This window comes from Lagopus muta, chromosome 4, assembly GCF_023343835.1.
Source record: "Lagopus muta isolate bLagMut1 chromosome 4, bLagMut1 primary, whole genome shotgun sequence".
Taxonomy (NCBI): domain Eukaryota; kingdom Metazoa; phylum Chordata; class Aves; order Galliformes; family Phasianidae; genus Lagopus; species Lagopus muta.
Window position 1 is genome coordinate 42071919 of NC_064436.1, and position 26538 is coordinate 42098456.

At 37.4% G+C, this 26538-nt stretch overlaps 1 protein-coding gene across 7 annotated transcripts in view; it reads right to left on the reverse strand.

Moving 5' to 3' along the window:
* Nucleotides 1–11140: 11140 nt before the first annotated feature.
* Nucleotides 11141–26538, reverse strand: part of FAT1 (FAT atypical cadherin 1) — a 104503-nt gene continuing 89105 nt past the window's right edge. For 4 of the 7 annotated variants that reach the window (XM_048941142.1, XM_048941141.1, XM_048941143.1 and 1 more), the window contains 11 exons: nt 22412–23213; nt 21432–21563; nt 21179–21342; nt 20171–20633; nt 19520–19673; nt 19170–19280; nt 18332–18963; nt 17943–18080; nt 16007–16066; nt 13499–13534; nt 11141–12622 (listed from right to left, as the gene is read on the reverse strand). In XM_048941142.1, the coding sequence (XP_048797099.1) occupies nt 11997–12622; nt 13499–13534; nt 16007–16066; nt 17943–18080; nt 18332–18963; nt 19170–19280; nt 19520–19673; nt 20171–20633; nt 21179–21342; nt 21432–21563; nt 22412–23213 (3318 nt within the window). In that variant the 3' untranslated portion in view covers nt 11141–11996. Of the gene's footprint in view, nt 12623–13498; nt 13535–16006; nt 16067–17452; nt 17507–17942; nt 18081–18331; nt 18964–19169; nt 19281–19519; nt 19674–20170; nt 20634–21178; nt 21343–21431; nt 21564–22411; nt 23214–26538 lie in introns of those variants that run through there. The other 3 variants (XM_048941145.1, XM_048941147.1, XM_048941146.1) reach the window with 3 other exon arrangements.

The following is a 26538-nucleotide window of genomic DNA, read 5'->3' on the forward strand; positions in this document are numbered from 1 at the left end:
AGAGATGTTATCTAGTCCCTAAAACAACTTTGTTAACCCATTATTGTTCTGAAGTGGTTGGGAAGGCAGCAACTGGCCAGCAGTGAGTTCTTCTGTAAGTTGGTGGCCAACAAAGAACATGCATAGCAGGCATCATGTCTGGAACTGAACATCAGGCAATGTTGGAAGGGTCCTGCTCCTCTTGTTTTACTGATCCAGTAGTGTACTTTGAAGGTGATATGCTTAGTGGTGGTGAGGCCTAACTTACGAAGAATGATGTTTCAGAAGTGTTTGATCTACCAAGAGTAACAGACATTTCTCCACATGCTACGAGCATATCTGTGTCTCAGGCTAATTGAGAGGCTTGTGAAATGCTCTGGAGGAAGCACTGGAAAAAGTCCATGGAATAGGACTATTGGTATTATGATTGCCAGTATTTCCCAAAGCTGTGGTGTTAACACTTGCATTGCCCTGTGTTGCTCTTTGATACTTATCTGGATATGTCAGCACTTTCCTTTTCACAAATGTAGAACTGAAATAGAAAAGCATTGATGGGTAAAATCTTGTTGAGTCCCAAATGTATCTAGTGTAATAGGTAGTTGTTATTAGTTGAATTGAAAAAATATCTAGTTTTGTAAAGTCTATTGAAAAGACAGTCCACTGTTTCTTGTCTCATTTTTACTATATAGTAATCCAAGTGAACAGAAAATTATATTGAAGGCTACAGCATTAACTTTTAACATTCCCTGAAAGCGAATAGAATGTAATTCAGTTGCATTTTATCCATACTTATAGTATATATTCACTAAGAAGTCTGTGCTATTAACTTCAGGCTGTAGATCTCAGTATCATCTTCACTTGTTTTTTTTACTCTCTGAGGTGACGCATATGTAAGGTTAGCTGAATGAGAAGTAGGACAAGTACAATAATGCTTAATACCTGAAGTAGTAATGGATTTTAAGTTACAACTAATATTTTGCTTCTAATCTTGTAAGACTTGAAACAGCAAATTAAAACCATTCAAGAGTTCTCTTGTGGCAGTGACTTCTTTAAAGCCCTGTTCCTAGCACAGAAAACAGTTTGTTCAGTATTGTGTTACCTTAGAAGAATGTAGAGGGATTGTCACTGCAGGAAACAGTTAACAGTATCGCCACATAGTAATGAATCGGAAAAGCAATTTCAGGAACAGGACAGTAAAGGTAAGTTCTCCTTGGTCAAGACACTAAACAGAAAATTCCATTTAGTATAGCAGTAGGGAAGTTATTTTATTTTGCAAAATAAATGTTTAGAGGAGAGGAGGAAAAAAACCACCTTTGGTCAATTAAATCTTTAGTTCATCTTAAGAGAAAAGCAACTGTTTATTTTATTTAACAAAACACAGGAAACAGAATTGAAATAATTCACAGAAATGGGGAAAAGGCATTAGCACAGCTCTCTTGCACCTTTAATCAGTATTCCAAGCTGTTTAAATTATTGCCCTTCACATGGGAAACGTTGGTGAAAACACTGCTTTACACAAAGGCCTCCTATTTCCATTTTTCTTTTTCAAAGTCTTGTTGTAGCATAAATCTTTTTCCAGAATCAACTCATCTGAATCATCATTCCAGAAACAAATCTGGTTATCTTTGAGTACTAATGCTAGCAGCATTTTTTTTACTGATCATGAATTGCTGTTGCTGTCCTACAGCTATCTGAATAAAAGCAGAAATGTGCAGCTTTTGTCCCCTGATGCTGACTAAGTTTTTCCATTGCAGTGTCTGTGTAAGATTTGCTTTCATAATAGGTTAAACTGAACAGTTTGGATGAGCATTCTGATAATGGTCATGTTGACAAGTGTTCCTTTGTCCCTTACCTGTAGGAGCAAGAGAAGCATGAAAGGGCTGTACAGAGAATCTATGAATGCCCAGACTGGCACTGCTTGATTAAATTCAGCTGTCCTGTTACAAGCAGAAGACCAGACTGTGTGGTTTGACCAGCTCAATATTCTTGTTTCCTGGTGCTTCTGATATTAGTATTTGCTTTTTTTTCCCCCTTAAGTGCTACATCCATGTGAACCTGGTGCTTGGTACATTTAGCCTGGTCTCTTGTCTTTAACTGTATATCTTTGTCATTCTTGTGGTACTGTGGCAGTTTTAGTTGGCTCTGCCCAGGATAACATGGGCTTCAGTGCTTCAGAAGTGCTGGTTTAGTGCCATGTTATCTTCAATGCTGTTTATTCTCATTCATTAATTTCCTAAGACTGTGTGATACTTCAGGTTGAGGTGTTAGAAAGCAGAGAAAATGTTCAACCTCTTCCATAGTAGACACAGACGTAATGCTGAAAACATGTTAGTCTTGATTTCGCTGAGATTTGTTGTAGCTTGATCATCCACTAGTTTTATATTTATAGTGTCTCTGGTAGAATTTTTTCTTTTAATGCATTTGAAAGCAAACTTTAATTTTTGACATCTGCAAACTCTTCCTCAAGCCTTTCAGTCTCATCTTACTCTGCACTGTACTTCCCAGGATTTGTTCCTTTTTATTTTCCTCAATTTTTACAGCTTCAATCTCCTGTAGAGATTCCTTCAAGATATTCATAGCCTTTCTTTCTCTTCAATGCCAGTGTCCTTTTTGTCTTTCAAATCTGGTACAAATCTGGGACAAATGAGACAAGCTTGATAATACAACATCTCTGTAAAATGTGTGTTGCATTTTAGCTCCTGGTTCTAGCTCACTTTAAAAAAATTCTTCTCTTTTGTGACCATGGTGATAGGCAGTTTTAGCTTGTGATGCTCCAACAGATTTATAAATTAAGCTTTGCTTATTGGTATATTTTCAACAGTATTATAGCATGCTCTGTACTACAAGTACTTACATTCTTAGGGGCTCATAGAGTATTTTATGCAATGAAGTAGTCACTGGCAAGGCCATGTTTGGAAGTTACATATTGTGAGGGTGTGTGTGAGATACCAACACAAATGGGAATCAGAGAAATGATATGCGTATTTACAGAACTGATGAACTATGGAATCAACCCTGTGGTAAAGAATGGTATATTGAAAGGGTGAAACAATGAATAAACTAATTGTGAAGTACTCTGAAATGCTTAGTTCACCACCAGATCCCTTTTTCAAATAATTAGGATCAGATTTCATCTAGAAGATCTTTTTTTCTTCATGGTTTCTCAGTACCAGTGATCTCTTTGTTATCGTAAATCTCATTTTTGCCTTTATACACAAATGGTCTTGATTTGATTCAGTAAAGCAGAAGGATTTACTACTCCTAAAACAGTGGAGCAGGTTTATCTTTGTGATCCAGGCTGACAGAAGCAAAGATCATACTATAGAATCAGTTGAGTTGGAAAGGAATGTTAAAGGTCATCTAGTCCAACTCCCCCGCAATAAACAGGGACATCCACAGCTAGATCAGGTTGCTCAGAGTCTGATCTAGCCTGACCTTGAATGTCTCCAGGGCAGGGCATCCACCATTTCTCTGGGAAACCTATTTCAGTGCTTCACTACCCTATTGTGTATTTAACAACAACAAACAACCACTTTTTTTTCTCACATCCAGTCTAAATCTCTCCTCTTTCAATTTGAAACCATATTCCCTTGTCCTGTCACAACAGATACTACTCAAGATTCTGTCCTGTTCTATCTTATAGACCCTCTTTAAATAAGGAAAGATTGCTATCAGATCTCCCTGGTGCCTTCTCTTCTCGAGGCTGAACAGCCCCAGCTCTCAGCCTGTCCATGCAGGGGAGATGTTCCATCTTTTGGATCATTTTTGTGGCCCTCCTCTGAATGCCCTCCAGCAGATCCATGCCTCACCAGTTCTGAGGACTCTACATCTGGACACAGTTTCCAGGTGAGGACTCACAAGTGCAGAGAAGAGGAACAGAATCACCTTGCTCTACCTGCTGGCCACTCTTCTTTTGATGCAGCACAGGGTCAGTTGGCTTTCTGTTAGGGCTGTGAGAGTACATTGGTGGCTCATGTCCAGTTTGCCATCCACCAGTACCCCCAAGTCCTTTTTAGCTGGTCTATGCTCAATTCTCAACTCCCAGTTTATAATGATTAGTGGGGGCTGCTGCAACCCAGTTGCAAGACCTTGCACTTGGCTTTGTTGAAGCTGATGTGGTTCTCCTGAGCCCATTGTCCAAGACTAGGTCTCTCTCTGTGTGGCATCCCATCCCTCAGGTGTGTTGACCGTACAGCTTGGTGTCATCTGCAAAGTTGCTAAGGATACACTAGATCCCACTATCATCGATGAAGATATTGAAGAGCATTGTCCCTGAGAGATGCCACTCATCACTAATCACAGAATCACAGAATCACAGAATCACCTGGGTTGGAAGGGACCCCAAGGATCATGTAGTTCCAACCCCCCTGCCTAGCAGGGCCACCAAACTAATCTCCATCCAAACACTGAGCCATTGACTGCTTCTCTGGGTACCATCTTGCAACCAGCTCCTTGTTCACTGGATAGTATGCCCAGCAAATCCATGCCTTTCCTTTTGAGAGAAAAGGATGTTGTGAAGGTCTGTGTTAAAGGCCTTCCTGAAGTCCGCGTAGATGACATCAGTGTCTCTTCACTTGTCTGCTGACGCAGGCCACCAAAAAAATGTACTAGGTTGGTCAGGCAGGATTTTCCCTTGGTGAAGCCATGCTGGTTGTCTTACATCATCTCCCTGTCTTCTGTATGCTTTAGCATAGCTTCCAGGAGGATCTTTTCCATTGTCTTTTGTGACACAGAGGTGAAGCTGACAGGTCAGCAGTTTCCTGGGTCATCCTTTCTATCTTTCCCAAAAATAGGTGCGACACTGCCTTTCTTCTAGTCACCTGGAACTTCTGACTGCTGTGACTTTTCAAATTATGACAAGAGAGAGCTGGTGACTACATCAACCAATTCTATCAGGATTGTAGGACACATCGGGACCCATAAATTTGAGGATGTTCAGTTCCTCAGGTGGTCATGAACCTGATTTTTGCTTACAGAGGGAGTGAAGTTTTTCACCCTGTCTCCACCTTTCCACAGTCCTCTCTCTTTTTAATGACAAGGGATTCAATTTGCCTAATCTCTGAGACAATCAGGTGTTTGCCTGCTAATGGTTGTTGATGTGTCTAGCTATTCTACATGGCAAAGCCTAGTTAAGGTTGTTACAGAAATTATGTGACTTCATCCTTGTACAGTTGTTTCTAGACATGAGCAGAACTCATACTCAAACAAAATAGCCTCTTTATATATTGCGTCATTTTTCTCCAACTCTGCGCAGACAGATAGTACTTATATGCTGCATGCTTTCCTTAAGACTCTGTAAGGTGAGAGATTACCCAAGCTGCATAGTTGTGTTTTCTGGTGTGTGGATGTGGTTTTTTTTTTTTTTTTTTTTTTTTTTTTTTAATTAAAGTCATGACTTTTCTGTATAGGGTCTTTAAATAGACTGATTTTTATTAAAGAAGTTTCTGGTACAGCAATTAGAAATGAATGCAAGGGAAGATATTTCTGCATTTTTCCCCAAGAAAGCTGACTAGTTTTAGCCAAAGAAAGATAAATCCTTAAAGCTGCTTAAGATAATGTGCTTTACTACAGAAATAGGGAAATATTCCCTGGCATCCAAGATGTAGCATAGCTAGTACTTTTTCCCTGCTGGAGGAGTGCATTGGTAGTGTCTGAACTGAATGGCAGCCTCTTATGCAAGATCTTTTCTGCTCTTGTTTAACAGTATGTGTGAACACTATTGTTTTCTGAGAACAGAAATTCAGTCCTTACTACTGTGTGCCTGTGCTATGTGGTTCAGGAGGGAGCAATTGGGACTTCTGCTAATCTGCAAAGTGGCTGTGGGCAGTTTAGCAGAGTTGTGGGAGAAGGATTTACGAACCTTGGCTAGAACGGAGGTAGTGGAGGAGAATGAACTGCAGTCCTCATGAGACTGAGGAGACTTAAACTTGAGTCTGCTCACTTCTTCTTCATAATATTAAATCCTGGTAGTGGGATTTTTTGGGGTGGCCAATAGGGAAATTGTAGCAGTAGAATAGTGATACCTATTTATCCTAATAGCTCTGTTAAAAGGAAGTTATTTTCCTTACAGGGAAGGATATCGTGGGCAGCCCAGAAAGATCAACTACTGCCCAAGTCAGTTGGGACTTCAATTTGAGGAGTGCAGCTCCACAGTGTAGCTGTCAGAAAAGCTTGCTTGCTGAGCAAGAATTACCCAACTGATTCAAAAGAAACCTTAGGGATACAAATGTAAATGTCAAAATAAAAGTGGAAGGTGAGGTCTCTTAAGAGATTTTGAAGTTATTGTTAGAATATACTTCCTTGGACTTAAATGGAAACTCAGCTGTACTTTTCTGCAATTGTATTCCTCTGACTTTCAAAATTTCTCACATTTTTCTTTTGTGCATGACTGGCTCTGATTTTTTTTTTTTTTTTATTTTATTTTTAATTTGTTTGTTTGTTTTGAGTTTTGTTCCTGCTATTATTTTCTTGCTTCTGCAGTTATCTTGGGATAAAAAATGCATCTTTCAACTTTCCTTGTTGCCCCAGTATTTCTGCCTTCTGCAGGATCTCCCAGGGTGGGTGACCAGTGAAAGATGTGACTTAAAACACTTGAAGACTCAGGCAAAATAAACATTCCTCCCACCCTTGTGTTTCTGAACAGTTACACTGAGTTTTTGTAGGTGAGATCTATGAAATTTCAAAGGGATAGAGTAGGGTTTGATTTTAAAACAAAGAAATCTTAATGCACAAAGCCTCTCTGCACTCATATCACTAATTACGATCTTAACCATTTTCTTAGAGATCTGAAGTCTTTTTCCCCTGAAAATCAAAGCAGAAGGTCCTGTTATCTTTATGGCCATCAGATGATGTTCTTGGTTTGAATTAGACAAATTTGAAGTCTTATGTTGGAAGTGACTCTGTGTTTAAAGTTATCCAGAAAAATATGAAATTAGAAAGCCAAAACTTTGTGATGCAGTGCGGTCTTTCCTTCTATGTTTCTTTAAAGTTAAATGCAAACTCTGAGAGGGATTTCAGATTGATGCTCTGGGGATTATGCGAATGAATCATACCATCATTAATATGGCCTGTCAGTGCTCTTTCTTACTGTGAAAGCTTTTTCTCCAAACATACAAGAAAATATGAAGAAACTGAGAAGTGATTTGCAGAAAAAAGCTTATGAAGGCCTTTCATGAAATACGGTTCAACTTTGGTGGTAACTCATTAAGAAAAGCCTCTTGCTATAATGTTCGTAATACCATGTTCTTACTAACAGTCTTAACTCCTATATGATTGCTACAAAGGCCAAATTGTTTTTTTTTTTTTTTCTTCTGTGCAGAGGTTTATTAAATTTGTGATGATTATAATACTTTCAGATCAGACTGGATCAGATATAGCAAATGGGCATTGGTAACCAGTAAGTTTTCAGTTATCAGTAAGATCAGACACTTATTTACTTTGTGTGAGAGATGAAATCAATCTTATAAGCCTTCTTGTAGACTTTTGTCTCTAAGATCTAGATGAAGAGCTTGCTTTCCTGCTTTGCTGTGTAATCCTAAACACTATGCTGTGCTTTTTTTTTTTTTTTTTTTTTTTTTTTTTTTTTCCTCCATCCAAAACCTGGTTAGGGTTTGGACTCAATGATCCTTGTCCCTTCCAATCCTTACAGTTCTGTGAATCTGTGAATCTGGCTGTGAAAGGAACAACGCTGCCAAAAATGATGGCTATTTCAGTGTGTTTGGATTAATGGATCTTCATGTTTGTTTTTTTTTTTTTTTTATGAGGGCTTGTAGTAGCTAGAAATCCTAAAAGTTGCCAACAGATGGAAAGTACCAGGAACCTAATTCTTGACTGTTTGCCCCTTGTGTGTGGAGTGCAGAGCTTTGCTATGAAGCGCAAAGACTCTGTGTAGAGACCTAGACTACTTCAGGTAGGCAATGATTTAGTATTGTTTTTGGCTTAAGTTGATTACATTAGTACCTGTTCCTACAGTGCAGGAACTTTCCTTGGGGCAATGTGGGACAGGACTTGCTGCACAGAGGCAGAGCAGAGGCTGGAGGACAGTCTGAATTTATTAATTCCATTTTATTATGAAATATCCTTGGAGGAGGGACTTGAACCCCATCCTTCCTGATAGAAGTCTTACAGGATTGTCTGTTTTGTTTGTTTCTGGTTTTGTTTTTTACCTCACACTGTTAATCAGGTAGAATTTATGCTCATTCTCTGCTCCAAGGCAAAATTATAATGCATCCTACAGTCCAAATAAAATACAAATTGGACAGAACAGTACTAACTTTTACCCAAATCTTATCAATGAAACCTTAAATTCTACAAGCTCAGATGTGTTTTTAATAAAATAAGTAGGATAATATGGTAGTGGTTTTTTATTCCCCTGTACAAGTGAGACTTAACTGGAGAGTCCAGCATAGTCAGTAAGATCATCAAGGGTCTGGAAACTTTTGTGTGAGGAGAGGCTGAGTGAGCTGGTATTTTTCAGCATGGAAAAGAGAATGCAGGATAAGAATAAGATAAAAAGTTAAGACTTTTTACTATGGACATGCCAACTCCTTAAAAGTTGCAAGATGATTTTATTTATCTTTACCTGGGGGGGGGGGGGGGGGCGGAAATGCAGTGAGCTTGTCTTACGCTGTTACAAGATAGAAGTCTTGAGTTGCCACAGAATCACAAAACATTTGAGGTTGGAAACAACCTCTAGAGATCATCTAGTCTGACCTTTGCATTTATCTAGTCTGCATTTCATTGGTTTGTCTGTGAACTTGTAAACTAACAGAAACTTCGTCTAGTAGTTTCTCAAGAGAAAGTGTGAACTTTGTGTGGTGTAATGGTGAACAGTCTGGAAAAGGCAATATCTGCTTCTAGAGAATAGATTCTTTTCATGAGTACTCAGGTACTGCAAGTATGTTCAAGACTGTGCTTATATATCCTGGACTCATCTTTTATGAATATTACAGATGTACAGATTGTACCATTTGAATGTAGGGAATACTACATTAAAGGATCCTGTAGTAAAAATCATTCTGGAGTTCTAATTTATTAAATGATAGCTGATTTGTATTTGGCACTTGCATGACTATTAATATTTTGTGTAAGAGTTTGTTTTGCAGTGATGTAGATTTCCCACACACAATCATAAAACCTTTGAAGTTGCATCTTAGTCCATTGCTTCAAATGTGTGCTATGTCACTGATTATTTTTCTTTTCCCCTTCCCTGTAATCAGCTCATGGCAAGAAAACAGTCTGCATCTGGCAACAGATTCCTTTCTTGTGAGAACAGAGCTAGAGTGAACTTAAAATATTAAATAGCAGCTATTTAAAGAAACAGACTAGTGGCAGTAAATGCACACTGGGGACAGGAAAGAAGAGGAATTGATGAACCCATGATACATACAGCTGTGTTCTGTCATCCCATGGATGCTAACTGGTGGAGATTGTTTTATTGTAGCTTGGACTCCTAAGGCTTTGGTAAAATTTCTTGTGTAGTGGTGTAGTAGTATTTGGGAAATTGGGTTTAGTTGTGCTTACTGGACTTGAGTTTGCTGATAATAGCTCCTGGCACTTCTATAAAAGGAGCATTTTTTTAATGTGGTCTTACTTTAAACACCAGCTTCTAAGCTGTTGTGGAGTTGAAACTGCCTGTTGCTTCTGTGAGTGCTATATGATGCTATCTTATTTTTTTTCACTGTGAGGTACGAAATTGTGTGCTGCTTAACAGCATTGGCCTTGCAGAGAGAAAAGAGTATTATGACACTTTTCTATGTAAGGTTTTTCTGTTATGGTTTATTTTTGGCAAGAAAGTTTGGAGCTGTTTGCAGTGTAATGAGACAGTTCCCTCAATACTGATAAATGATGGTTAAGAAAGTGTTGATTCCTGTCCTTTGCATCTCTTAATTTCAAAAATCTCTTTTTTGCAATATTTCTGCTCTAAACTATTAGCTTAAGAAAAGTTATGTAAAGTTTTCATCTTTATTCGAGTAATAGTAAGAAAGAATGCAAGTCTATGTAATGCTTTCATCTTACTGACTCCAGAGGTTCCATTTCCACCAAGAGTCAGATAATAAGAAATCTTGAACAGAACTGCTACATAACTCATCATTCATTTCTTCTTGAGCTACAAAGTTTAAGCAGTGATCAAAATTAATATGGAAAGTATTATACCCTTTACTCAGTTCTATAAGATTCTTTTAAGGCTATTGGGATTAAAAAAAAAAAAAAAAAAAAAAGCTTTAACAATGAGTCTGATGTACAGAAAACTCTACTATTGGGGATGAAAGCTGCAGCATAAAGCCAGAATATAGTTTTAAGCCCATTCATTTTAGCTTTTTTACATACGTCAAGAGATTCTTACCTGCATATTAGCAAATTAACACTGAGGACGTGGTGTGTTGTGCTGAGCTCTTGACTGTCATGAAATCTGACAGGATCTGCAGTTGTACCATTCCAAGCTGAAGAATTTTCCGTAGCAGTAGGAAAAAAAGGAGGTGAAAAGATTTCTAGCTGTGATAAAGAACACACTGATGTGCTATCTTGCTATGAGTTTTAGTGTTCCTCGTGCAGGAAGTAAAAGAAAATTATCTTACTCCTTTCACTCATGGTCAGAGCAAATTTAAGCTGGAGAACTGTGTTAGGAGCTTTGTTCTTTTCTGGTAAAAAAAAAAAAAAAAAATAGCTGGGCAATCTACAGATAAACGGTATGCTGTCTCGACGTGCATCCAGTGTAAATTTAATACAAGAGTCTGCAATTAAAACACTGCTTAAAAACTCACAAACTCAGAAATTAGCACAGAAATTTCAACATGGAAGTGCATGGTAAAGGAATAAATAGAAATGAAAATCCCTACCTAAGTAAATTCAGAAAAACTACTCAGTAAGCTATACAATAGCTGATGTTATATGCTTAAAGAAAAATGCAAACTGTGAGAAGGCTACTGAAGTTTGATACCCATCAATCTTTATTCATACTGGCCCAATTACTTTTAAAAACACCATTAAGTGGACACATACTGCCATCTAGTGAGCATCTCTAACAACTGCATTTTGGTTTCTAAGGAGAGAAAATTGTGTTGCTTTGTGCAAGTAACTTAATACAGTACAAAACATAGACTTAAAAATGCTGCACTGATTGCTTTGTCAATTGTATGTTATATAACAGAGATAGACAGAGCAAGGCTAAAGTATTTTATTAATAATTTATTGTCAGTAAGAAAGACTGGCTAATGGTAATTTTCAGTAAAAACCTTTACAAGACCATTGGATCACAAATATACAGACACTATAAAAACCGTGTCATGGTGGTTTTGGTTTTAAACTGATATGCAGAGGGTCTTCAACACACTTTCCAAGAAGGGAAAAAATGTTTACAGTTCTAAAATACAGCAACCCACTTAAGACATTTCCATGTAGCTGACCCAGAAAAATATCAGACCTAACCTATGTACAATTGGAATTGTGTGAATATGTTGAAATTCTCGTAATGAAATGTCAAACCTTGGTTTTGGGGGGAATACATACAGTGATGCCCTGATTATAACAACTCAGGGTGCTAGTTTTAATGGCACACAAACACCACTATTTTCAGTGGGAAAACAAATTCACAAAATATCTACAAAATCTAGTTAAAACTATTAAAATCAAAACTGTACATAAAATTTACAAAAAGTAGGAGGAAATTAATTTTCATTAGAACTATATAAATATATGCATCATGCTAATATGGAGAAGTGGTATGTGATTTTTTTAACATAGACAATGCAAGTACAAAAAACACGTTCAAAAATGGCACAGTCAGTGGAATTCTTGGAACTGTCCAATCATAGTAGGTCAGGAAATGGAAATAAGCTGATTTAGTGAAATGAACTGCATGATCCAATGCCACCATGCCAGTTTAGCTCACTGAAACAGAAGCATTCACTGAGGCTGGGAAAAGAGGGGTAGAGGAAAGAAAATGAAAAAGCTCTTGAAAATTGTTCTAGAATTGATTAAGTCTGTTAAGAGTCCAGGCACTTTGTTGAGTGTGAGTGTCAGACTTCTGTATGTTGCTGGGAATCAAGTGGAGGAATTTTCACATTTTCAAAATGACTGTCATCTCCACTCTCATAGTCACTCATCATGACTTCAGACTCCATTTCACAGCATGCTGACACATCAGAGCACGAAGCCGTGGAAGCATACACAGACATGGACATGTTGTCTACAGTGGGAGCTTCGAAGTCTCTATTGTACCCTAATGTGTAAGGAGCATAAGGTTCTCTGTAATTGCCACTGGCACCACTGGTTGTGGTCTGAGGTTCAGACATGTCTGCAGGATAGTGATGGGGAAGATACTGATTAAGGTTAAACCTCTGCCTGCTTCTTGTAGAAGAACCCAAGCTACCTAAGGCTGGCATGTCTCTGGGAGGCTGTATTGACTCAAACTGGTCACTGTATTCTGGTGGTAATGGTGGAAGCTCATCAGGTGCAGGGAAGTCATCAGGTGGAGGTGGAAAATCACTTTCTATGTCATAACCGCCAGGGTAATAGTCTGTATCGATGGCATTTGGATCTGTATAGAGGGGAGCTGACTCCTCAACCACTTCATAATTTGGATACTCTTGGATACCTGGCAGTTGAACACTTGGCATCCAGTCTGATGTATCCCAGTGATAACCTAAAAAGTGAACATTAAAAAAAAAGTGTTAGTATCTCATCTTCAAGTCAGTCTGAACTGATAATTCAACGCATGTATTAAGGCAAGGCAGTCACTGTGATTAGGACGTTACTTGTTAATTGGAGAACAGTGTGCTTGGCTCCACAGAAGACATTCAACAAAACTTTACATTATGCCATGCATTAGATATTGCATCATTCACATTTAAACTTTTAAACTTTCTCAGACATCCCACCTAAAATGAGAAGAGCTGTAGGTCAGCAAATAATCAATGGTTTCTCTGGTGCAGCTAAATTCTTAATCAGTTGTTGTTTGAGTAATTAGAATTGGCTTGCTAACCAATGCCCAGTTTTCTTCTGAATATGTTTAGCATAAATAAACCTTGCTTTTCCTACGTAAAAGAAGTAATTTCTAACTGGTAAAGTACCCAGGCTACTTAAAGTGACCTTTACCACTTGGCTGAATTTTAGTGTTAGGCTTTATAATATCTCAAACAATTGCACCTCTCCATGCTTTCACACCTCTGATAAAATTCCTTTCTTTTTCTCTACATGTAAAGATGTTCCACACTTGAACAGAAGAACAAAATCAGGCTTGATCATGCATGGCAGCCTTCCCTCGAATAAGGTTTTATTGCTCTGCTGAAAATCAGGTGTAAGCCTAATGTCATTTAAAAAATGCCTATGTGTGTATAGATTTTTAACCTGAATACCAAAAAGGAAAATTAATACAAAACTGGAATAAGGTGCAAATCTAGTAAAAAGAGTAATCACTGCAGACAAATGCACAGCAAGCAATTGATAGTAAGTCTGTGTTAAAACCAAGTGTTAACAAAAATATTTTGGTGCATATCAATGAACTGCATGCAGAAGTCACCTCTTGAATTGCTGAGGTCAGGAACAGCAAAAGATTCTTTAGTTGGCAGAATGAGAAGAAAAAGGAGAAAATACCTGTTGTTAGGAATCAAATACTAGAACCAATACGGAGACAAATATAATGATTTTCACTAAGAGGCTACCTTTGTTTTTAGTATACTCTAGGTAAATATGGCTTTCTATTGAGCAGTACTAAAGTTGGCATTTTTTCCTCGGATCCTCCTTTATTAGACTAGCTGTAGAATTGCTGCTGAGTCAATTGTAAAGCCCACCTGGGACACTGTCTTGTTATGGCATAATCTGGAGGGCACAGTCTGAAATTCTCATTTCATCATATTTAGAACTTTCTTTAAGGGTAACAACACTGATCCTTTTCTTGCTCCACACTCTCTTGGCTTTTGATACAGGGATATATCTATAAGGACTTGTACTTTCTAGTGTCTCACATGAAGATGGAACTTTCACTTTAGAATCTAGCTTCCACAGGCTGTGAATGGGAGATCTACCTGTTGCTATACAGCAATCCCAACAACTTCTGCTTAGCACAGAACTGCACCTGTGCTGACAAACTTTAAACCCTTCTTTCTCAGTAATTCCTTATGGAGGTCTGAAAGGAGGGATGCCTGCCTATTCTGATCCCAGAATCATCTCCTAAGAATTGAAGCTTCTATCTAAGAAAGGTCAAAGGTCTGAGACCCTTCAAATATCTCTGGTCTCCTCACTGGGAGAATGTTCTGACCATGAGACTACTTAAAAAACAGCTTCTTTGGTTTTGTAGGGAAACTGGGTGCAAAACTGAACTCAATAGGCAGATGACTGGCTATTCTGGGTTAAAGACCACTTAACACAAAATACAACAGCAAACTAGAACTTGATGTACCTATCTTCCTAGGTGACACTTCGCTACGCTGGAGCTCTATTTCCTCTTGCACTCAACACTGCTGTTTGCAGAGAGCTACAGCCTTCTCTGAGGAGCAGTGCAGGGAATACAGGCCTATAATTATCATAGCAGGAGATCGTGTAGTTGATGCTTCTAGGATACTTTTTGAGAATTGAGGAAAAGACCATCTGTCTCAGAGCCTGACCTTTGCTGAAGGTTGGAGCAAGGATCTCTGCTAATCAAACTAGCACCATTCTGAGATGCTCGAAAGCAGAACTCTTTACCCACTATGTTTCACAGAATGAATGTTTATTTAGATTAGAAACTTCCAAGTATTAAGAAGCAGGTGAGCAGGACATTTTTAATCTCTGTCCTTTCTGGATGGTTTGCAATGCATAAAATAACTGTTTTTTTTTTTTTTTTTTTTACACTGATACTAAAACAGTGAATATTTCCAACTGTCTTGAGAACTTGCTTTTGCTGCCTCTAGTCTTGAAATCTTAGTTTTCCTCTTAGTTTTTCCTAAGTTACTGTGCATTACAATTTTTTTTTTAGCACTGGGGACTATGATCTATTTGTAAACATTAATGATATATTCTTCTGTGATTAGAAGTCTTTGCATTTGCCTACTTTTTCATGTCTCTGCATATACTAGAGAACACGTACTTCAAATAAGAAGCCAAACAGAATCGTTAGGTACTGTAAATATTTTTATGATCTTAAAATGGCTTTGTTTTCAGCAGGACTTCTATGGTTTCTTAGTCTATTTTGTTTTTATTAAGAAATGAGAAACATATGCTGTGGGTATCACTTCAGAAGTAGCCTCCACAGACTTGCAGTGGAGATCTAAAGGAGCAAGCTATTGAAAATTCCAGTTCTATGTAAGCTTATTGAGAGGTTAGTGTGTGTATAGGCCCAGCGGCACTTCTATTACTACTACTATTCTGTACAGAGTTTGTTTCTTAAATGTTAGAAAGAAAATACCTTGAATAGCTATTGCGCCTCCTTCTAAGGCACAGATGGATATATGCAAACAAGTGTGTGTACATACATATACACACACAAACATGCCTTTTAGATACTCAGTAAGAACAGGAAGTAAGCAACTACTTAAGCTGGTAGGGATGTGCATGCCTGTACACTTCAATTGCATACTATAAGTCAGTTATTTTCTGCTATAGACAAGCTCATCCAAGATGACGAGGGAGGAGCGTATTGGGCTACTCATGTTCTGCTCTGCCAAAGCCAACAGGGTGGATGGGGAAAGAAATGGAACTGTGGACTGCTGATTTTTCATCTATTTTGGTGCACATAATTATCTCTGATGCTGTCTTTGCCTGCCAGAAGCTTTATTGTGAATGTTGTCAGACAACAGTAAGCACCAATATCTTTTTATGACAGTCCTTTTTTTTTCCCCCCCAAAAAACCCACACTGAAACATGCCTGCAGGGTAGATACAGCATACACATGAAAATACAAATACACATACCATATAAATATACTCTTTACTAATGCTTATGAGAAAATGTAAGTAAATAATAGTTTATAACTCTCAACTGCTACATTACTAGAAGAAAAACGTGCATTATTCTGCCAAAGCAGTAAATAAATATGAAAACATGTATATACCTTCTTTTTCCACCGAGTCAACAACAGCATTGACAAGGTGTATTACAGTCACTACGGAAGCTTGTAAAAGGTATAAAAGGAGCAAATTAAAACAAACCTATAGTTAGTATCATTTTAAACAGCATACAGGTATACAAAATACTGTAAAATCGTAGTCCATTATTATTTTAAAAATGAAGATTATTGGTGTAATATATATATACACACACTACCTAGAAAGCAATTGCATGTAACATGTAAAACACATCTCTGAACCTGACTTTTGTTCTTTATGAACATAACAAGGTACTTGTTATTCTTGAAATTCTGCACAAGCACAAAATTGTTTTACTTTTTTATTGCTTTTATATTTATTCAATACAGTGTTTGTACCATACTTCATCTGAATTGCAATAAGCCCAGGCACCCCACAAATGCTGATGTGTGGTGAATTAAGGAGTAATTAAGGAATAGGCTTCCTACTGCTGTTTTCTTCCCCCTCAACAGAGAGGTAGAATCTTTCACTGCAATGAAAGGATAGTAGGAATGACAAAATCAGATTGATGTCGCTGATGTGGTTTTTAAGTCACAATCAGAATAGATTAATTAATCTGCTATAGCTTCCTCTCCCAAATGTACTTTTAGAAGGGAGAAAGATTTATAGAGTAGGATGAGGTAAGCACATGCAATTTGTTTGCAAGTCTCAGGGATAAGATTTCAAACTAATCAATTCAAAATCTACCAAAAAAGGAGGAAGGAACAATCTCTATGATGCTACAGTTATTTCTCTCAGAATGATGCATTACTGAGTAATCAATCCATGACAAGAAATACCTGTAGGCATGTATGAAATGTATGGGATGAAGGAGAGGGGAGAACATGTACTGCACAACACTTAATACCACAGGAAAAAGTTGAAAGTTGATATAAAGTCTACTAATAAATGATGAGTACTATAAGCATACCATTTTACTTTCACCAATCATTAACAGACTTCTATTAAAGAACAAACCACTCTAACTTGTTAAGAAGTGGAATGTTCTTAACTCCTAAACTAAAGAAATTTTAAATTCTTGTTACCATACAGAGACAAAAGCAGGAATTGGAATAGAGTCGGAACACCTGAACTTAGCAAATTAAATTATTAGACAACCATGTCTTCGTCCAATCAGTCTAAAATATTTCTGAATATATAGATGCATTCTGGTCAAACAGTAAAAGCATCTGTTGTAACAGAAAAATAAGACTTCCAATCAGTAATAGTAATAAAATGCTCAAATAAGTATACCGATTATGCTTTGTGGGACTAGGATTGTAATTAAAAGATTTAATTTTCATATTGGCTTTTTTCAGAGCATTAATTTTTAATTAATTCATTATAATCATGGTGAAAGCCAAGTATACTGCTCTACTATAATAAAATTCCTTTTTTGTAGCTTCCTTCATTACTAAAGTAATCAAACTTACAAGCAATCCCTTAAACTCTGCTCTCACTCAGAACTGATCTGATCCATATGGGAGCTGAGGTCGCAGCAAGAAAAAGAGAAGGAAACACATGAAACTGTAACACCAGAAAGCTTTACTAAAAGCTGAATGTCAAAACTGAAGTTGTAGTTGCACAGGCAAAGGCTGTTTTTTAATTCACTCTATATAAGATAACTAATCATTAAATTTGAATGTGCTTTTAACATATAGTGCTAAATACCTTGTGCTGCATTTACACTGTTAATATTCTAACACTGGCATGAATATATAGGTAATTTTAAGGTAAAGTAATAAACATAGGCAAAAAAAAGCTAACAGATTTGAGTATTAAAATAAATACTAATATATATTAAATTGTGTACTTAATATATATTAGATGTATGTAACTCCTATTAATACTAAGAGCGATTTAGATGCAGAGACATTATGAATGAACATAAGAAGCACTACAGAATGATTAGAGTTTACATACCATTGTCATCACATGATTCAGACTGGAAGGAGCTAAGAGACTGGACTTCAGACATGCTTTCTCTAGCACTATAAGGATGGGAGCTCTTTTCATCCAGAGGCTTTTTTGAAAGGCAGGGGTCAAGATCTACTACTTTAGCTGGAAGATAAAGTTTCAGGTGAGGCAATTAACAGACTTGATTAGAAGAGTCAATAGAAATTAAAGCTTTCTAAGATCTATACTTCTAAGAAAACTTAGTAGTATATGAAGCTGAATCAGACTCGAGAAGTAGTAAAATCTTAATGCTTTTTCTACCAGAGCAGGCACAGACCAGCCTTTGAGCTCATAGTAAAACTGTGCCACAAACACACCTTTAACTAAAAGATAACAAAACTAAGAGAGTTTCTTACTGTCATAGTCAAAATCCCAGCTGGGCTTCTGTATCGAATCGCTGTCTGAAGGAGAGTTGGAGGGAGGTGGAGGTGGCAGGTTTGGTGCTACACTGCAAACAGCTACAGCTTTCCGGTGGCCGTGCACAGAATCTGGGTTAAAAGTACTAAATTCTGGGTGCTCAGGAATTGCAGACCCCTCAAAAGAATTCCTGTCAAGGTTGTTCCTGGAGTCACTTGGAATGCTTGGAGTGTATGAAATGGGACGAACAGGAACCTGTGGTGGGATGTCAGAATAGATGTTCTTATTCAATTTTGCATCAAAATAAGGTCGTTGCAAGAAAGCTGTTGTAGCTCCCAGCTGCTTGTCTTCAGGTTCTGGTTGGTGTTTCTTCTTTCTATTCATCACTTTGCGGCAAACAACAAAAATCCCAACTAACAAGAATATTCCAGCGATGAAAACAATAATTCCAATTACTTCAGCTAAACTAATGTTCCAAGAAGTTGAAACATATTTGTTAAGAACAATGTCTGTGCAGTGCTTTCCTCCAAATCCATGGCTGCAATTGCAGTGATATGAACCATAAGTATTCTCACAAAGGGCACCATTAAGACATGGGTTGTCTGTGCATTCATCAATATCGGTCAGACACCTACCAGAATCAGAGATGAGAAACAATAGTTAGCTAACATCAGTAATCACTGCTGTAGTCTCCTTGTTCAACAATTCTAAATATGTTTAATATGCAATATCATACACTACCAGGCAACTTGCTATTCTATCACCATTCCAGATTTCTATCAACTTGAACTGGTAAACATTGATAAAATTTCCATTTCTGTGGAATGATCTACTCACCTTTCTCCCCGAAAGCCTGCTTCACACTCACAAACAGGTCCATCCAAACTGTCAATGCACTTGCCACTATTTTTACAAGGATTGTCTTTGCAATATGGACCCAGCTGGCACCTTCAAAAGAGGAAAAAAAAAAATAACAGAAGAGCCACTGTCTTACTGTAAGTTGCATAAATAGTATTAGGTATAGTGGGAATCAAGGCTGCAATAGAGGGGCTGACATTAACCAACTCAGTGGGTTTCAAAGTGTGAACGTGAAGTAGAAAAGAGATTTAAAAAAAAACAGAGAAAGGGTTATATTTATATTCTGTGCTGTAAGGGGTTCATTTGCACAAAAAGCCATACAAACATACCTTTGGCCTGTGTACTGTCCTCGGCACTGGCAGATGAAATCATCGCTGACTGGGATGCAAGTACCTCCATAAAGGCAGGGATTGGAAGCACATGGGTTGACGCTTACATCACAGTGAGTTCCCATGAATAAAGGAGCACACTTGCAGTAGTAACCTGAAATCAAATACATTCTTTTTGAAAGGTGCACATAGCTTTACTAGATTCAAGATGAAATCTGCCCTGCCCACCTACCTGTTCAAAGAGAGAGAGAGAGGACAGAAATAGAAACATTCTATTGAAAAATGAAGGAAAGTCTAATGGAAATGTTTTCTGACATGTGACTGAAAGTTAACTGTCACTTATCTCTCAGAAATCATGCTTGCCATAATGTTTTCAGAAAGTTTTCAGAAGTTCTAAAGCAGGCATTCAGAGAACGGACCTCAGTGTTGACTGACACTGAAGATTAAATCCTTGCATTGTTTGATGGGTTTTGCCTACTTCTTATTCCAAGGAACTCAGTGTCTAGAACACAGGCAGACACAGCCTTACTCCCTGGCAAACAACAGCCTTCTACAACTCTCTGGAAAAGCAAAAAACATTTGCAAAATTGTTTTGGCCTTCCAAGGCAGATAAGTGGAAAAGCAGTTTTGAAAACTAGCAGAACAGCTTACCTCCATTTGACAGGACATTGCAGATGCCTCCATTCTGACATGGGTTACTTGAACACCCTTCTGTGGTACTAAGCAAGCACCCAGGAGTCACATCGACAGATTCTTCCATGTGTGCATAATTTCGTGGCTTGCTGTTTAAGGGCAGCTCTTGTCCATTAAGAACAATAGAATCCATGCAGCCTCTGAAACCACTGCTAACCTGAGGACTCCTGCCATGTCTTGCACCTTGCTGCCGAATATGACCACCAAAAAACACATGATTATCTAGGTTTAGTGTCCTAAGTGTACCAGGAGCAGTACCAGATGCAGTATGCACCCTGTCTAGAACAAGTCGTGCATAATTTCCATCTACTTCAAGAGACACTGAATGCCACTGGCCATCATTAATCTGAATGCTCTGAACAGAGACAATGCCGGGTCCACTGCCACAGTCAAATTTATATTGCAGCCTTCCATGATGAATCTATAGAAGAAAGATACATCATCAACAAAAGGAGCACAGAGAATCCCTGCAAAAAGTAAAAGTCAAACATATTGGTGCCTCTTAAAAGTTTACATTTGTTACAGAGACAAGATGATGGTGGTGTCCATAAAGGGCAGTTTACTAGCAATGTATTCTAAACATTCGCAGTGATTGTGATTCACTTTATACGATCCTTTTAATTAAAATGGATATAGAACTTTTTTTCCCTACCGTAAAGAACTCTCAGATTGTCATCAAAGATTGCAGTATCTTGTGTTTTAAGTGATTAATATCTCATGTTTCAAAAACTTTTTTTCTGTCTGGACTTGAAGAGTATCACAAACAAATAAATTTAAAACTAGTATTTAAAGTAGATCTTTTCTTTTTTCTCTTTTTTTTAACACTGAAGAAAATAGATTCTTTTTACATATTAAACGGTTTTTATAAACGTTGGCCACCAGGATGTATTAAAAAAAAAGTCTTGAATGCAACTCTCATAACAACTCTGCAGAAATGTCGGTATGAATTAAGGAGGAGATATGTACCTCTAAGATACTGTAGTCTGTTCCTCGAGCATACATTACAACTGCATGAGCAGAGTAAGTTCTAAGTCTCATTGTCAACTTCATTTCTTCTTTGTTCTCATTTTCCATGAGACGATATTTCACATAACTGTTCCCACTGAATGTTACGGCAGAGCCCACCGATGCTAAGGGATACAGAAAAGTATGACACGTTAACACAGGGCTGGAAAATAGTATGGTTTTATGGAGAAATTTTTTAAAGCAAATTTCTTACCAGGACACTGTTCAGTTTTGCTGTCATGGCAAACACAGGTGTATTTTCCATCCTTTGGATCTCCTAAACATTCAGTACCTTCAGGGCATGGGTTTCCTTCACACACACTATTCACCACAGGGCATTTCCCTTCTGTGAAATGAAATATATTATTTTTCTTCTGTTGGCAGTAATAGTATTTTGTGAAAAAAGGACATTTATGAACAGGAGCTGATAGCAACCCAAATGATACTCCTCAGTATCAGGGAACAAGGAAGTGAATAATAGTCATGAGACGTGATTGACAAATACAGACTAGGCAAATAGTTGTGTACAATGGCTGATGTTCATAGTTATCTCAATTCAACTGAAAAAATTTGGAAAATCATGCTGTGGTTTAAGGTTTACTCATACTGTCACACATCATAAAAAAAAAAAAAAACACCCACAAGTACATAGATATAAAACGTAAGCAGAGGAGAAGAGTGTGTATTTGAGACAGAAAAGGAAGGGGCTTGAAGTATTTATTTCAGATGTAAGTTCAGCCAGCAGTGCTAATCAATGATTTTAAAAAGCCATCTCATTTTCCTAAGAGCCAAAGACAAATTCATCATTTGTTATAAATCTGTATGCTTTTATCTTTTTTAATGCATATTAATTTCCTGGTTCAAGCTGTCATTCATAGCTAAGTTTTGAAGCTGCATGAGATCTTTCTCTTAGCAGAAACCCAGATATACTCAAGTACTTTGCAATAACTTATTTCTGTGCATACAAGACTGAATAGTCATTATTCATGCAATCTAGAAAAAGCAACAAAGGAAAAAGTCCTTTATAAAATGGATAATGAAGATATAAGTATAAAAAAATGACCTCACACAAGCATATATTGTATAAAGTCTTGTTATCTAATTTTAAGAGAAGAATTACTCCTTATTTTAAATAAAATTCGGTGAATATTGCAGTGCAGGTTATAGAACAGTTTTCCTTTCTGCTTTCCTTACCTTTACAAAGACAAACTGCTGCTCTGTGATGACGAGGAGTGACAAAACTCAGCCTGGCTGTGCTGTGAGTTGACATAATATTCTCATCCAGTGTTACTTTTTCTTCACAAAATTTCAAAGGACAGTCTAGGCCTGCACAAAGCTTATGGAAAACATCAATTATCCGAACACCTAGAATCTCCTCTAGGTCAGGCACAGAAGAATTTATCTTGTGGAGCAAAATTCTCATTGGATGCTGAAAGCTTCCAGATTTTTCAATATTCAAGAGGACATCAAGGTTTGAAGGAGGATCAGAAGGCTGCAAACTAACAATCTGGATGTCATTTCTCCTCACACCTAAGATGTTTCTTAAAGCTCTCTGGAAATTGCGCCAGTAATCACCAATGAATTCTTCAGGAGCAAGGTTTGCAAAGCGTATTGTAATGCTGTGATTTAGTAAATCTTGTGTGATTTGTTTGATGTGCACAGTAATATCAGCTGCAGTTGTAAATTTTCCATCTGTAACAGTGACATTTAGGAGGTATTGTCCCACATCTAACCTTTTATGTGCTATTAGTTTGCCTCCAGTACTGGAAACAGAGAACATGGATTCCATTTTGGAGTCCAGGCTATAAGTCAAAGTATCATAAACATCTTGGTCAGTTGCATGAATTTTTCCAATGACACCACCTGAATATTCTTCGCCAGAGGCTGTAATAAAGATTTCTAGAGGCAGAATTGCTGGAGCATAAATGCTTTCTTCAATAACTCTAATATCAGCATATGTCAGAGATGACAACGGTGGCTTTCCATTATCTGTGACCTAGTGGAAGACAAGGTTATAATTAGATTTTTGCTTTATCTCATCAAATTCTGTTGTAGGTATGTGTACATTATGCAGTAGTGCTGCATTTTTCTACAAACGCACACACAAACATACAAAAGTTCTTATGGGTAAATGATTTCAAAAATTGCAAATTCAGGTTTATGACAAGTTAATTCTGAAAATTTAGAACACTTATTTTAAACACACACAAACAGACATGTTTCACTTCTTCCAAGATTAAAAGGGTGAGGTGTTCTTAATATCTCTACGTGCAAGAAAGCCTACTAGCACTTATAGCAAATGCAGAGGAAATGCACAGTAGCTGATTTCGGACAGCAGATGGTGCTCAAAGCTTTTTTAGTGCAAGCATGGAAACAAATTACAAAGTCAAAATTACTCATGGATTCTAAATTTCTAACAAATTTCACCACTTATTAGGAGACGGGTCTTGCAGACAATCTTTGTCAGTCTTTGCAGTATGCCAAATAGTAGTGCAAAAGAAAAACAATGAATGTAGAAAGTTACAGTTAATTATGCTGTCTTTCATGATTAGTAATCATGGAGAGGTAAAAAAAAACAATCTGTGATGGTATTTGCTTCAGACAATTATAGTAATTAACAGAATCAGCATCGCTCAATTTTAAAGTCTTTTAAACATCGTGTCCCTTATCTTTCATCCTTTTTTGACAACAGCATACACAGGTATTAGGAGGAGAGAACAGAAAAAAATGATTATAAGAATAATAAAGAGTATTCCTTTGGGTTTACTTCTTTCACTTTACATTTCTCAGTTCTTATCTCCCTTCTAGCTTTCTCCCAGTGCTCTTCTGCAATTACTGAAAATGAGACTAAAGAAACAGGCAAAGATGACGTAGATATGATGTGAAGGAACAGAGAGAATATGCAGGGCTCAGAGAATATAAGATATCCTCCACTGTTCAAAAGACGTTGAAATAATTTTACCATGACTACAGGTTGATGGTCTAATCTATGCAGAGGAATTGCTTTTGATTTTTTAGACAAATTTAAGCAAAAGAAAATAACTCCAGAACACAACATGTGTACAAAATTTTTAGAAGGCTAGGTATGTGTCTCACATAACTACATACTTCTATCAGTAATTCCAAAAGGCAAAGCTAGAAGCTTGACCTCTAGTTACCCAAGCACAAATAAGGAGAGAGACAGAGAGACGGAGCAAGCTTATGTTGGCAAAGTTTTGTTTTGCCTAGATTTCTGCCTGGAAACAAGACAAGGCAGGCAGTCTATCTGCAGCACAAAAGCCCAAGGGAAAACACAAAAATACTTAAAACAAACAAGCGAGCAAAATTGTAACAAATGGACAGCAAGTGGGAAAGAAGACCCCCAGAAGAAGCTATCTTTCAATAATGTAGATACTTAAAAATCTGCTGTAGTTTTAAACTAAAGACTTCAGAAGTGCAGCACAAAAGAGACTGTATGACTCATAGCTGAACATTTCACACACTAATGCTATGAGACATTTGTTAATGGATAGTCTATTTCCTTTGGAAAAAAGGAAAGCAAATCTGAGTGGCATGTACATGTTGAGAAAAAAAAAGGCTCATGTGAAAGTTTATTAGTGGTGGTGATTTCTGTGTGTGTATGGCAGGGGGAAGATTTCTGAGTTCAACTAAATCCGTAACATAAGAAGAGCACTGCCTCAGCAATCCATTCAGAGAGAAATAAAAGCTGTGAGTACAGTAAAGGGGCCCCCCTTTACTGTGAAGATCAGTTAAAAACAAAACCAAGCAACAATGGATCATGCACAGCTATTAACCTAGGAGCTGCAAGAAGAAAGTATAGAAATTAGAGACTTGAGAAGATTTTTTTTTTTTTTTCATGAAAAAGGAAATAATATCTTCCCTAGAGTCATGTACCTATTTTTATGTGTGTCACTGAACCTGAAGACATGTGATATGGAAATTGTAGTTTTAGTCTTAGATTCCTTCAGACTTGTGTGTGGTGACTTACTGAAGAAAAGATAATTGCGAATTATAGCACTGTCAATTTAAAAGAAATGATCATAATAAGTGATGATAAATGGCAACTGAAAGACAGTGATGCATTTCCAGAATCCATGCAAAGAACTTCTAAATCAAAGTATGAGACAAGTACAAAATATTAAGATTGGGCAATATAGAACAACAAAAAAAATACATATGTATGACTTTAGTGCAGTCTAATAATGATGTACAAACTCTGAGAAGTGTTTGTTCTAAATGAGTACTTTGCTTTAAGATGCTTGTTTAGTTATTGAGTGTGATTAAAATTCTCCCTTTATTCATTCTCTAGAAAAAATGACACTGATCGTTTAGCACTGATGCTGTGCTAAAGATAAGACAGCTGAAGTACTGACAGACTGCTTACAGGCATTCTACCGTCTAGGTGGCTTGGAAATGAAAAGAATTGCATGAATCCATCAAGAGAAAAGCGTTAGATTGATCTATTGTACTTAACAATAGGCAGACACATTAGGAAGGGCCAAATGTGCAGCTAAATCATGAAGTGGGATTGAGACAGTCTAACAGTCCACACAGCAGTCAAAATTGCAGCCATGTACATTAACAGGAATACACTTCAGAAGCAAATTACATATAAATCATAGAATCACCGAAGTTGGAAATGATCTCTAAGATCATCCAGTCCAATCGGCCACCTATCGCCAATATTTCCCACTAAACCATGTCCCTCGGTACAACACCTAAATGTTTCTTGAACACCTCCAGGGACTCCAATGCCTCCCTGGGCAGCCCGTTCCAGTACCTGACCACTCTCTCTTTTGAAGAAGCTTTTCTTCATGTCCTAAATCAGTTACTGTTTAGAGAAAAATATAAAATAGCACACATAGGAAAAACAGTGTTTGATATTCTCTTCCCTAAACAAAAACACAGCTTTGGGAAAACAGTACAGAATTTGGAAAGCATATTATGTAAGTGTGACAAAGCCCACATTTGAATCCTGCTTTAGACTAATACAACCTGGGAAGGCCAACAGATCCTTCACTTGAAGGCTAAATCTGTCTCACCAGATCATTAGCAGATCATTACTGAGAAGCAAATAACTGACAGTGGGATGATTTATGTCCCTGACACCTTTCTAATCTATATTCTTAAATCCTAAACTAAACTTAAAAGGAGCCTTTACCTATGGCTACTCATACTCACGTCTCCTGATACAATGTTTCAGTGACTCAAGAAACAAATCACAGTACCTCTGGGAATTTTTTTTTGCTCCCCAAAGAGGTCAACTTTCTATAAATACACTATCATTATTACCCCATTGCAGACAAAATTCATTACACTCT